The sequence below is a fragment of the Euphorbia lathyris genome, chromosome 3, assembly GCF_963576675.1.
Source record: "Euphorbia lathyris chromosome 3, ddEupLath1.1, whole genome shotgun sequence".
Classification (NCBI taxonomy): domain Eukaryota; kingdom Viridiplantae; phylum Streptophyta; class Magnoliopsida; order Malpighiales; family Euphorbiaceae; genus Euphorbia; species Euphorbia lathyris.
In genome coordinates, this window is record NC_088912.1 from 35614622 (window position 1) to 35628021 (window position 13400).

The 13400-nt window shown below is 39.8% G+C and overlaps 1 protein-coding gene across 1 annotated transcript; it reads left to right on the plus strand.

Annotated features, from left to right (window-relative positions):
- Nucleotides 1–2115: 2115 nt before the first annotated feature.
- LOC136221895 (protein NRT1/ PTR FAMILY 2.6-like) lies at nucleotides 2116–4158 on the plus strand. The gene is made up of 3 exons (XM_066009368.1): nucleotides 2116–2235; nucleotides 2307–2524; nucleotides 2611–4158. The coding sequence occupies exons 1-3, from the start codon at nucleotides 2160–2162 to the stop codon at nucleotides 3964–3966; spliced, it is 1650 nt and encodes a 549-aa protein (XP_065865440.1). The 5' UTR covers nucleotides 2116–2159; the 3' UTR covers nucleotides 3967–4158.
- Nucleotides 4159–13400: the final 9242 nt, after the last annotated feature.

A 13400-nucleotide genomic window follows, 5' to 3' on the forward strand; every position in this document is an offset into this window, starting at 1 on the left:
GTAAACGTTACAGGTATTTTTACACCTTATCTCTTTAAAAAATACATAAATTAATTCTCAAAAGATGGACTGATTACAGTAATAATATTAGATTTATAAATTACAGCACACATCTCAAGCATAAGGGAGAAGGAGCCCAAAAATAATATATTCATTCAAAAAATATAAAAATTAAAATATCAGGAAATGCAACGATAATACTTATAATCTATACACCTAAACAATCACAACAAACAATCCATTCAAATCGGTTTCTTTGTCAAATGTGTTGACCAATTGTTTTTCAAATTATTTTAACTATATATTGAGAGAAATAGGCTAAAGTATATTAAAAGCATATTAGTATAAAGTTTATAAACACTATTATTAGTTATTTTACCTCTACAAAGTAGAGGTGAACAAAAAGTCCAAAAACCGATGACCGAACTGATAATCCAACCAAAATTCTTGTTTGGTTCGGTTATTTTAATATTTTGATTCGGTTCGGTTGTTAAATTTTCCTTATTCGGTATTTGGTTATCGGTTCCGTTATTCCAAAAAAATATCGGTCTAACCAAAAACCGAACCGAGTTTATGTTTAATTTAAAAAAAAATATATAATTTTACTTATTTATTTATTCTTCATACTTTGTGCAAAATTTTAGCTTAAATGTTATTGAATTAATTTATATTATTATACAAAATATTTGATTAGTTGATTTTGAAATTGTAAATTCCAAATTAATGAATCTAAAATTTCATAATTTATAACATTTTCAACATTTAAATTAAAAGTATAAAAAATTCGGTTATTTGGTTGGTAACCGAATTGAACCAAAAATTTTCAGTTCGGTCAATTTTAGTTATTTTAATTATTTAATATGGTTTGATTATAAAATTGTATAAATATCAGTTCAATTAACCAATAGTTTGGTTTGGTTAGTAATCGAATCCAAATGATACTCACTATAGTGCTCATAGACAATATTTTTTATTAGCAATTAAGTTTTTTTTATTATTATATTTCTGGTTAAGTGTAATAATAAGGTGTAATGTTTTTTACATGACTGACTTTCCCATAATTGATTCTCCAAAATCTCATGATTGCCTTGCCTTTCTTCAATTTTGTTTACGTATATTATAATTCGAATTTGAGATTTCTAGTTTAAACGATTTGGACCCTTTTTTTTATTGAAATACGGATCTAGCCCAATGGGAATCCCAATCAGGTTTAAACGATTTGGACCTTAACTCAATATTAATACCTAGTATAGTTATAGTTAGTTAATTAATAACATATAATAATAATAAATATTTTAATAACATATACAGATATGAGCAATTAATAACATATAATAATAATAAATATTTTAATATGTATTTTTTTAATAAAGGATAAAGTGTAAAAATATCCTTAACATTTACAGATATGAGCAATTTTACTTTTAACGTCTAAAATGATTCAATTTTACTCCTAATGTTGACAGCTAAGAGCAATTTTATCCATAACATTGACAAATTTGGTCAATTTGAGAAATTATTCAACAATCTGTTTTCTCGGTCATGAATCTTGTAATCTAAGCTTTGCATGTACTCCATTTTATCACTCATTAATAATAGACCACAAACATATGATCGGACGTGAATTTTTTTTAAAAGAAAATAAAATCTATACTATTTTGTTAACGAGACGGACAAAAAAAATTAAATATTTAGCCAAATTTATAAATATTAATCTCTAATTCTATTATTAAATCACAGAAAAATATGAAATATTTTTTTCAAAACCAACTAATATGTAATTGGTGAAAAATAATGAACAAAATACATGTGCTTTATAATAATGTTAAAATTGACTCAACTTGCAAACGTTGGGGTAAAATTGCTCATGACTGTCAACGTTAGGGGTAAAATTGTACTATTTTAGATGTTAAAGATAAAATTGCTGCTAGCCCTAAACGTTAAGGGTATTTTTGCACTTTATAAAATTTATAAAAATATCTTACAAAAATAATCAATTTTTTCTATTTTTATTTCTTGCCATGGATTTTATAAATCTAAACTGGTTGAAGTAAATTTTTGGTGGGACAGGCTACTGACGACCATCAGTGTGCTATATAAGTACAGCGTTTCCAGCATTGAACCACAAAATTAGAATAGATAGAGCAAATAAAAACACAATGGATCTAGAACTAGAAATGGGAGGCTCTAACACGAAGAGAAAAGGCAACTGGATAACCTTCCCTTTCGTCCTCGGTACTTCTTTTCTTTCTCAATTTACTCCTTTCTTTCTTTCTGTTGATTTAATTTAGTACCTTGTTATGCAGGAACCATGGCGTGCTTGACACTAGCCAGTGCAGGATGGATAGCTAACTTGATTGTATATCTAATTGAAGAATTCAATATAAAAAGCATTGATGCTGCCCAAGTTGCCAATATGGTTAATGCTGGAATCAACTTTTTCCCTCTAATTGGAGCCATTATTGCTGATTCTTTCTTAGGCTCTTTCTCTGTTGTCGCCATTTCTTGTTGTATCTCTTTTCTGGTAAAAACTTCAATTCTTCTCAATATAATATATAATATCGTGTCATGTCAGTCGAGTTCTGTTTGACATCCTTAATTTGGACGCAGGGGACACTGCTTATAACCTTAACTTCAGTACTTGATGCATTGAGGCCTAAACCATGCCAAACAGGATCAAGTATTTGCCAAAGTCCATCAACATTTCAGTATGCATTATTATATGGAGACTTAATCCTGGGTTGTATTGGATTTGGAGTATCTAGATTTGTATTATCAACAATGGGAGCAAACCAATTTGATAAACAAAAAGATCAAGCTACTTTTTTCAACTGGTTTTTCTTCGAATTGTACTTTTTTGCTGTCATAGCTTTCACAGGCATAGTGTATGTACAAGATAACGTCGGTTGGGGTGTTGGGTTTGGGATATGTTTTGTAGCTACTTTTATTGGTCTAGTAGTTTTCTTAGCTGGTAACAAATTTTACATCCATGATAACCCAAAAGGAAGCCCTTTCACCGGCTTAGCTCAAGTAGTAGTTGCTTCTATTCGGAAAATAAAGATGCCTACCAAAGTTCAGAACTTGTACTATCAGAATCATGATACCCCATACCAACATTTGCCTCCCCAATTAACCGACACTTTGAGGTTCTTCAACAAAGCAGCTATAGAAACAGAAGGAGACATAAAACCAGATGGATCAATTGCAAAACCATGGAGACTATGCACAGTACAACAAGTAGAAGATTTCAAAGCATTTATAAAAATATTCCCAATATGGTCAAGCAGTATACTAGTAGCCGTTGAAGTAGCACTAGTCCAAGGCAGTTTAACCGTTCTTCAAGCTCTATCCATGGACCGTCGATTAGGCCATTTCAAAATCCCTGCAGGCTCTATTACAGTGGTAGCACTTCTTAGTTCATCCCTTTCTCTAACCTTAATCGACCGTTTTTTCCCCTTTTTGTGGCGAAAAGTGATGCGAAAATCGCCAACACCTCTCTTTCAACTTGGGATTGGACATGTGATAACAGCATTGGCCATGGCTGTAGCAGCTGTGGTGGAGAGAAGAAGGCTTGGAATGAACAATGATAAGCAGGAAATGTTAGCAGTTTGGCTATTTCCGCAGTTGATATTGCTTGGAATTGGGGAAGCATTTTATTTTCCAGGACAAGTTGCTTTGTATTACCAAGAATTTCCAGCCTCTTTGCATAGTACAGCAACTGCTATTAGTTCTTTGATTGTTGGGATTGCTTTCTATTTAAGTACAGCGGTCATCGATATCATTCGAGCGAAAACCGATTGGTTAGCGGATAATATTGATGAAGGAAGATTGGATAATGTGTATTGGGTATTAGTAGTGATTGGGACAATCAACTTCGGTTACTTTTTTTGCTGTGCTAAGTTCTTTAAGTACAAGCACAATGATGAAAAGACTGTGCCTGGAAATTTTACTGGTTCAGCTCACTGAATCTGATGGTGTATAGAGCAGCAGCTTTGAGTTTATCGTATTTCTCGTCGGAATAATTTACAATAGTTTGTATAAATTGTAATACAAGTTTGTAGTTTGAGTTCATTCGTATATCCACTCAACGTTAATCTGCGGTTGAAGAGCTAACTCGTGTTTGAATCCACATAATTAATCGAGTAGAAATTATTCCTCTATTGTGATTAGATATGTATATTTGCAGTAGTTTTCAGCTGGTCTGACCAAGTGAATTTGGTCGGTCACTGTTATAGTTTAGAAAGTGCAAATCTAAAACTATACGATTGTTTTAATCACCAACATATGATTTAACAAACTTAGATTTAACGGTAACTGACCAGGTGAAAACCAGTATATTACTCTCTCATAGTATTGAAAAGGTACTAGTTTAATTAATGACGCAGTATAATCTCAATGAATAACAATTAATTAATGTTTTAGGCATATCTTTTGAGAAGAATCATGTTCTTTGGTTTTATGTATTAAAGTGATGACAGTGCTGGCATCATGCAGTTGAATAAATGTCCAACATTTAATTAGTTATTTATTTTTAATTTTTTTTATACATTTAATTAGTTAGTGTAATATATTAAATGATTATTCCATTTTTCAATAAATAGTATAAAAAAATCTCATTGTAAATCATATAAGCCACCACAACTGGTCCTGTACAGTGGAAATTTGTGGAGACAATGACATTTCTTTCTTTGCACCAATTAATTTAATTATTTTGTTAGGAATATTAATTAAATTGATTTTAAACTAATGAAAAACCGCACCAATCATAAGATTCTCTAGGTGTAGGTAATGTGAATTATGGAAAAAAGAATCTAATTTATATGAGTTGGATAAACTCCAATTATTCTTTTATAAAATGAGTTATTTCCTGAATTCTCACATTATGAGGTTCTGTATAGTTGATACCAATAGCATTAATAGTGGAATCTAAATGTTGTTGATAAAAGACTCTTCAGTTGTCTTGAAATGATGTTTAATTATGTCCTTTACAAGTGGCTTTCTTCTATATGATGATTTTTTTTTTTTTTTTTTTTTTTGAAAAGTTTTTGTTGAAATTCTAAAAACTTATAAGTCAAACCACCCAACTTTTTACTAAATTTTATACAATTAATATTAAAAAATGTTCAAGATAGAAAATTTTATATACTCTCACCATTCTGAATTATACCTGGTTTAAGAAAAAAAAAATTATAAATTATAAATATCTTTATTTAATTTCACTTATTTTTTCAATTTTATCCTTACTAAAATTATAAATTATACTGTTATTAGAGTTACAAATAGGATGTCTCCTCTATCTATATTCTAGTTGCCTATATGAGAAATTTTTATTCCTATTCTCATTTATAAAATAAGAAAAATATAATAACCATGACATATCTAATTTATCAAATTCCACCTCCCATTTACTTATATAGGAGATCTTCATTCTCATGGAAAAAATATATTATTCATCTGATAACTTGCCGGATCCGCTTTGATGTTCTTTGCCGGAATTAACTGCAAAACAAAACCGGAGACAGGATCTCCGGGAAAACTCTCCGACGATCAAGTCAGTTTTTGTAAGGATGAGTCTATAATTTAGCAATAGCTCTGTGGGAAAAAATGTGAACGTACCTCCTCCCTTATTCTTAGGGCCTTTTATAGGTGTTTTTTGGGTAACCGCCGAGGGCGGTTACTCCTTAGTGGGCCACGTTCTGAGGGCGGTTACCCCTTTTTAGGCCATGTCCCTTTCGTGGTTTTCATGGCAACAAACGTGGTTCTGAGTGGGAGTCTTGGCGCTCCGTTTAGGAATTCGGGGCGGTTTACTCGCTGCCCCCGCTTCCTTCATTCGGGTCCCGTCTAATCTTAGCCCATGGGGCTTTAATATGGGCTGGGCTTGCGAAATGAATATAACCCGTTTTGGATTTCGCGGGTTATCACATGCCTCCCCCTTGGTCTAGTAAGAGCCCTTTTAGGGTCTTTTTATAGGGGACGCTTCGTCTTTGTCCGATTATTTCAAAGTTTTGAACTTGTGCATTTCCCCTCTTTCGTTTTCTCTGGCGTCGACCTTTTAATTCCGTTACTTCTTTTCCGGCATTGACCTCTTAATCCCGTCACTTCACTGTGTTGTCTTTTTCATGTAAGTTTTTCTTTTCACATTTGCTCCTTGTTCGGCTTTTTGCTTCTGTTTTCCTTTTATCGATCATGTCAGACCTCGACTTCGCGCCGTTTGACGACGATTATGTCCGCGAGGTCTCTAACGAGGTCGAAGAGATGGTTGAGGAAGCTTCGACCAGCTCTCCTGGGTGTAATTCTCATCCCGCCGACTTCCTTCATCTGGCGAATACAACCGACGAGGGTTTAGGTTTTGACCCCAAAAAGTTGATTCCGCCACCTGTCCCAACCCCTCGTTTGTTACCAAAGAAGGATAGGTCGGGAAGTCTGGTTTGTCAAGAGACAATCGATGATTTGCGGGAGTATTATCCCTGGCTCCGAGGTCTCGAGATTATCATTCCTGGGGAGGATAGGGGACCGGGCGATTACCCAAAGGGGTACTTCACTATTTTCGTGGCCCAGATTATCTGCGGCTTCACTTATCCGCTGACGGATGAGATTGCTTCCGTCCTAGGCGGTTACGGAATCGCGCCCGGGCAATTGCATCCTAACGGCTGGGCCGATTTGACTCTGGACAAATTCTTGGCGGATTGTTTGGAGGTTCCCTTTTCGCCCAAAATCTTCTCCAAGCTCCACCATTTCAAAAGCTCGGCGGGGTATTTCACTTTCATCCGCCAGAGCGGATACTATGGTTTTGACGAGAAGCTGAACAAGATCCGCGAGTGGGATCGATCTTACTTTTTCATCAAGTTTAATGAGGAGAACCTGAACTTCCTTCGTTGCTGGAGCCGACCCAACGTAAAGAGTTTGAACTTCGGGTATCCCAGCCAGGAAGAATCCGCCGTTATCAAGTTCCTAAAGAGCACTCCACCTTTTGTATGGACATACGATCAGGCCTTCTATATGATAAGGAGCCGAGTAGCGATTGCATACCGCGAGGGGGATCGTGTTGTCTATATTCCTTATCGCGTTTTTGTGCAAGGTACTTTTTATTTCCAAGTTGATGGTTTCTTTTAACCCTTTGCAGGGGTGATCCTTTATCTCAAATCGCTGCAGATCGGGAGGCCAAAGCCCTGGCGAGAAGAAAGAAGCGGATGACGGAAACCGCTTCCGTTGTAGGGGCGGATCCTTCTGGAGGGACGATTCCTTCTATTGGGGCGGCTTCCCCGGTTAGGGCTTCCGCTTCACAAGGTCCCGCTTCTGCCTCCGAGGATCTTCCTTTAACCAGGAAGCGGAAGATAAGTGCGGATACAGAGTCTTCTCGTTCTAAAAAGAAGAACACTTCTGTGTCCCTTACTGTTGGCGGCGCACCTGTATCCGCCTCATCTAAAGGAAAGAGCAGTACCCCCATTCACAAGGTATCTTGATCTACTCCCTCTCGTATTGCTACTTTTTCCTCATGAGCTATCTGCCATTCTCTTGATATTTTTCTTTATGCTTTTGCAGCCAATCCCCGATATTAGCGGATGGTGGACTAGGACTTTCGGCCTGGCTGTGAACTTTTCTTGCAAGGATATTGTATCTTCCATATGCAATGTCCTCGGGCGACTTCCCTCTGCCTCCCGTGTGCACGAGCAAGTATCGCTCCCTACTGCTGTGGAGGGGATCGAGAAGCGTTCTGTAGAGGTATATTATTGATTTGTCCTTTCGCTTTCAAATATCTTGTGTTCATTGTAACCGCATATTTCTATCCGCCCATTTTTATTTGTGAGACGTGTTATATGCAGATTATCAATTTCGCTGAGGGCATTCTCCGAAGGGATGCAGAGCGAGCCAAGGAGTTGGAAAGTCTTGGTACGGAATTGGCGACTCAGAAGTCGCTTTATGATGATGTCCAAGGGAAGGTGAAGGTCCTAGAGGGCACCTGTCAAAAGGCCGTGGGCGAGAAGGAGGAGGCCCTTAAATCCCTTCAGGCCAAGTCCGATGAACTGCAAAAAGCCCTCGACGACCTAGCTGCTTTCAAGGAGGCCCAAAAGAAGAGGGTTGAGGAGATTTTGGCTGAAGATGGCGCCCGCATCTACTGGTATGGGGAGCGGATTCATGCGGCTTATGAGCACGGGCATCAGGGTCTAGTACTTAACCGCCCCAAAGTTCCCATCCCTGAAAAGGATTTAACTGGGGAGTGGGATAAACTGGAAGCCGAGGATGCTGATATGGATGAGGTACTCTTCTTAGATTGGAAGAGTCTTCAGGATCTTCCGATTGGCTGCGAGATCCCTATTCAGCCCGCGGAAGGAGAGGCACCCCAAGCCGTTTCTCAGCCTGTGCAAGAGGTACCTCTCGCCGAAGAGGTTACTGAAGCGGTTACCGATTCAAGGGTCGAGGATTCGCTTGAAGTAGATCCTCCTATCGGAGGAGATGAGGGAGTCGCCACAGTCCAGGAGGGCATTAGGGGCGAAGGAGAGGGAGCTGTAGCATAGCTTAACTTATATTTGGACTTTTGTATGTAAAAACCATGTAACAAATGTAACAAACCGTTCTGATATATATATTTTCTTTCGGTTGTTGCTTTTCATATGTGTGCGATTGTCACTTTTTTGCCCTTTATATGTGCCCTTTGTCTTTTTGCCGACTCCATATTTGTGTTTCTTCATAGCTAGGGTGGCCAGACCCTTTTTGGAATTTTGAGTACTCGTTTATTCGCTTAATTTTATGCCTTAACTTATAATTCTTCTTTCGAAAATAATCATAAGTTTTGATCATAAGGTTTTGCGAGTGATGCGTAATCATGCATCCGCCTTTCTTTAACAGGCAACACATTTATGTGTTTTTTGATTTTAACCCTAAGGTTTTTTGCGAGTGATGCGTAATCATGCATCCGCCTTTCTTTAAGAGGCAACACATTTATGTGTTTTTGTAAGGAATCCGCATTTTGTTGTAACATACTGAGTGAATGTAATAACTTTTATTGATGACGAGATAAAGTTTATTACATATGTACACCAATTGTGCGGGATCAAAGCCTCATTAAAACCTTTTATCAGAAAACCTAGTGGGAAAAACTCATAAAAGGAAAAAGAGTACTCGTCATTTCCTCGAACTACTCGGCCTTTCTATATAGGCGTAGATTCTCTAGATTCCAGGTGCGCGGGAGCTTCTTTCCGCTCATTTCTTCTATTTCAAAAGTGGCTGGTCCCAGCTTCTTGGATACTTTGTATGGTCCGATCCAGTTGACGCCCAGCTTGCCTTTGCCATCTCTGGATTGTATTTTATCCGCTTTTTTCAAGACCAAGTCGTTTTCGTTGATTATTACTTTTCGCATTCTTCTGTCATGGTATTTCTTGATTCTATTGCGGTACATTGCCATTCGCATGTAAGCTTTCTCTCTTCGTTCCTCCACAGAATCCAAAGCATCTCTGATGTTGATAGGATTTTGTGTGTCGCAATAATAAATTGTCCGATCTGTGGGCGACTTGATTTCAACAGGTAGGACTTCTTCGGCTCCATAAACTAGCGAGAAAGGTGTTTCGCCTGTTGCTGCCTTTACAGAGGTTCTGTATGCCCACAACATATGGGGTATCTCATCCGCCCAACCTGTTTTTTTGTCACCTAGCCGCTTCTTGATGCCTTGAACCATGGCCCTATTGGTAACTTCTGTCATACCATTTGATTGGGGATGGTTTACAGAAGAAAAATGATTCTTGATTCCCATGCTTTTGCAGTATGTTTTGAACTTGGCACAGTTGAACTGGGTGCCATTGTCGGTTATAAGCTTCTACGGGATCCCAAATCGCATGATAATGTTCTCTCGTAAGAACTCGATCATTCGCTCAGGTGTTTGTGCGGTTACTGCCTCCGCTTCTACCCATTTGCTGAAGTGGTCCACTGCGACTATCAAATACTTCCTTTTCTTTGTTGTTTCTGGGAATGGACCCACTATATCAATTCCCCATGTTGCGAATGGCCACGCCGTCATTATAGTGATTTGTTCAGCTCCGGGAACATGCTTTTCATTCGCATGGATTTGACAGTTGTGACATTCCGCAACCATCTTTTGGGAATCCTCCACCACCTTGGGCTAGTAGTATCCCAGCAGTTTGACCTTTCTTGCCAATGCCGCCGAAGCTTCATGCGCGCCACAATTTCCTTCGTGTAGTTCTCGCAGCACATAGTCTCCTTCATTGCGACTAACGCATTTCAACCATGGACATGTGTACGATTTCCAATACAAAGTTCCATCCCGCATTGAGTATCGTGCCGACTGCCCAATTATTTTTCTGGCCAAGCTCTTTTCAACCGGCAAATCTCCCTGCTCCAGATATTGACGGATTGGCATCCGCCAATCTTCATCGTCTTCCAGTTCCTCAATGATCATAATCTGATCAACCTCGAATGCTGGTGCCGATTTTATTTCCAAGCTGCATGCTTTTTGACTCCATGGTTCTCTACTTGCCGCTGCCTTTGCCAATTCGTCAGCTTTTGCATTTTGGCCTCGCGGAACATGCACCATCTCCCAAACGACTCCCTTGTGCGTTAACTCTTGTGTCAATCGGCCGACTACCTGATGGTATTTTACGAGCTCCTCCTGTTTCACCAGATAATTTTTTATGATCTGGTTTATCATGAGTTTGGAATCGCTGTAGATTACCACTCTTTCTGGGGTGAGTTCATTGAGCAACTTCAATCCGCATATCATTGCTTCATACTCTGCGGCATTATTGGTAGTTTTGAAAGTTAATTTTGCTGCATGGAACAGGCGAATAACCTCCGGGCCCTTGATGACGACTCCTAGCCCAGCTCCGTCTGCAGATAAGGCCCCATCTGTGTACATGCTCCACTCTTCTTTTTGTGCCTTTGGACATTCATCATCATCCCAGGTGAATTCGTTCACGAAGTCGGTGAGCACTTGGCTCTTTAGCACTGGTCTTCCTTCATAGCGGATATCGAATTCGCCTAGACGAATTGACCATTCCATCAACCGGCCGGATGCGTCAGGTTTCTGCAGTACCTTTCGCATTGGGATGCCAGTTCTCACAATGATAGTATGCGCCTGAAAGTATGGTTTCAATCTAGCCGCCGTGGTTATCACTGCGAGGGCCATTTTGTCCAACTTCGAATATCGGAGTTCTGCATCCTTCAGGACTTTGCTCACGTAGTACACTGGATATTGTTGCCCTTCTTCTTCTCGCACCATCACAGTGCATATCGCCATGCTGGTGACGGATACATAAAGAAACAAATCTTCTCCGTCTTCCGGCCTGCTCCTTAAGGGCGGATAACATAGTAATCGCTTTATCCCCTCAAATGCTTCTTGACAATCCGGCGTCCATTCAAAGGACTTGGATTTTTTGATGGCATTGTAGAAAGGTAGACATCGCCTAGCTGAGCATGATATGAATCGCCCTAATGCCACCAACCGCCCGTTCAGTCTCTGTACTTCCCTTATGTTCCTTGGCGTCTTCATCTCCATTACTGCTTTAACCTTCTCAGGATTCGCCTCAACCCCTTTGCCGCTAACAATGAAACCCAGGAACTTTCCCGCTCTTGCTCCGAATGTGCATTTCTCTGGGTTCAATTTGAGGCCATATTTGATCAACACTTCTAGGATTTCTTTGATATCCCGCGGGTGGTCTTGCATTTTCTTGCTTTTGATGATCATGTCATCAACATAGATCGAGAAGTTCTCGCCGGATTTGTCTGAAAATATCTTGTTCATCATCCTCTGGTATGTTGCACCCGCGTTTTTCAATCCAAAGGGCATCACCTTGAAGCAATAAGTCGCCTGGTGAGTTATGAATGATGTTTTGATTTCATCCGCCTTCTCCATGGGTATCTGATGGTAACTGGATTTCACGTCGGTGAATGATAAAGCTTCATATCCTGCAGTTCCATCTACCAATATATCAATGTTAGGAAGTGGATACATATCTTTCGGACATGCCTTGTTCAAGTCTTTGAAGTCGACGCACATTCTGTACATTCCATTCGGCTTTTTGACTAGCACCACATTGGCTAACCACTCCGGAGGTGACTTTTCGAATCGCATCTGACTTTAGCAAATCCGCCACTGCTTTTTCAATCGCCTTTTGCCGCTCAGGAGCATGTCCCCTCTTCTTTTGCCGCACTGGAGTTGCCCCTTTGTCTACATTCAACCGATGGGTTGCTACGTCTGGGCTTATTCCTTTTAACACTTCATTTGGGGCGGCAAATGCCGACTCACATTGGATCAATACCTCGGTAATGGCCTTCTTTGTTTCCTCTGAGAGTCCAGCCGTTATTCGCACGTTCCTGTCATTCGAGATGGCGAATAGTTCCGTTTCTCCCAATGCTTCCGCCGGGAGCTTCTCTTCGACTTTATCCTCCTCTTCCGGTTTTGGTTCAAGTGATAATGTATAGGCCTGTTGAGATACAAGTTGATCACCTTCAACTATGACTCGCCCTTGGTGTGTTGGCAAATGTAACGTTAAATGCTTCATTGAGATGAGCGACTCCGTCTCCGACAGGAATGGCCGTCCCAGAATTATGTTGTAGGCCAGTGGGAGATCAACAATTGCGAATTCTAAATCACCTCGCCATTTTAGATTCTTATCGCCCATTTCTGCCTCCAACACTACCTGCCCACTTGTTTGGGAGGATTGACCCCCAAAACCAGTTACATCCATGAAGTTGTGTTCCACCCGCTCGTCGTTGATTCCCAACTTGTTGAATGCTGTTCGGGTAATGACATTGCAAGAACTGCCTGTGTCGATAAGGACCCGTTTGACGTCCCATCCTTCAACGGCCATCGTGATCACCAGGGCATCCGCATGTGGCTCCGTGATTCTCGCAAATGAGTAATTGAGGGCATCCCCCCTATGTGTATTGCTCTTTCACCGTTCACGGCGAGTTCTTTTTGTTGGAGGCTCGTAGATTCCGTCTGCTATCACGTTTATCACCCATTTCTTCTGCTTCTTTTCTGGCCGTGTTTCTCCCTCATGCGGGAGCGTTGTTTTCTCATCAGCTGTATCTTTTTTTACAAATTGACTCAGCTTGCCTCTCTCGATCAGTTTTTCTATTTCCTTCTTCAGTTCGTAGCAATCATCTGTGTCATGGCCATTCAACCTGTGGAACCTGCAATATTTGTTAGGATGTCGCCCCAAACTGGTTCGACCTTTTACCTCGGGGAACCGCACATCCTTCTTCAGGGGGCTCTTTTCGATCCAAAGTAACACCTCCTGGCGAGTCGTGTTTAGTGGCGTGTGATATCCTCCACCTTGAAAGGGACTATCGCCTCTTCGAACAAAATTACTTTTGGACTGGGTCTGACGCCGACTGTCCGAAGTGGTTCTAGCAGCATCTCTTTCTCGCCGAGTTTGGGCCCTATG

What these genes read in the sequence shown, in the direction of transcription:
- LOC136221895 (XM_066009368.1), top strand. Translation starts at nt 2,160, where the DNA reads ATGGATCTAGAACTAGAAATGGGAGGCTCTAACACGAAGAGAAAAGGC. An exon ending in AACCTTCCCTTTCGTCCTCG is followed by an intron (nt 2,236 to 2,306) that starts GTACTTCTTTTC and finishes CTTGTTATGCAG; the next exon opens with GAACCATGGCGTGCTTGACA. An exon ending in CTTGTTGTATCTCTTTTCTG is followed by an intron (nt 2,525 to 2,610) that starts GTAAAAACTTCA and finishes ATTTGGACGCAG; the next exon opens with GGGACACTGCTTATAACCTT.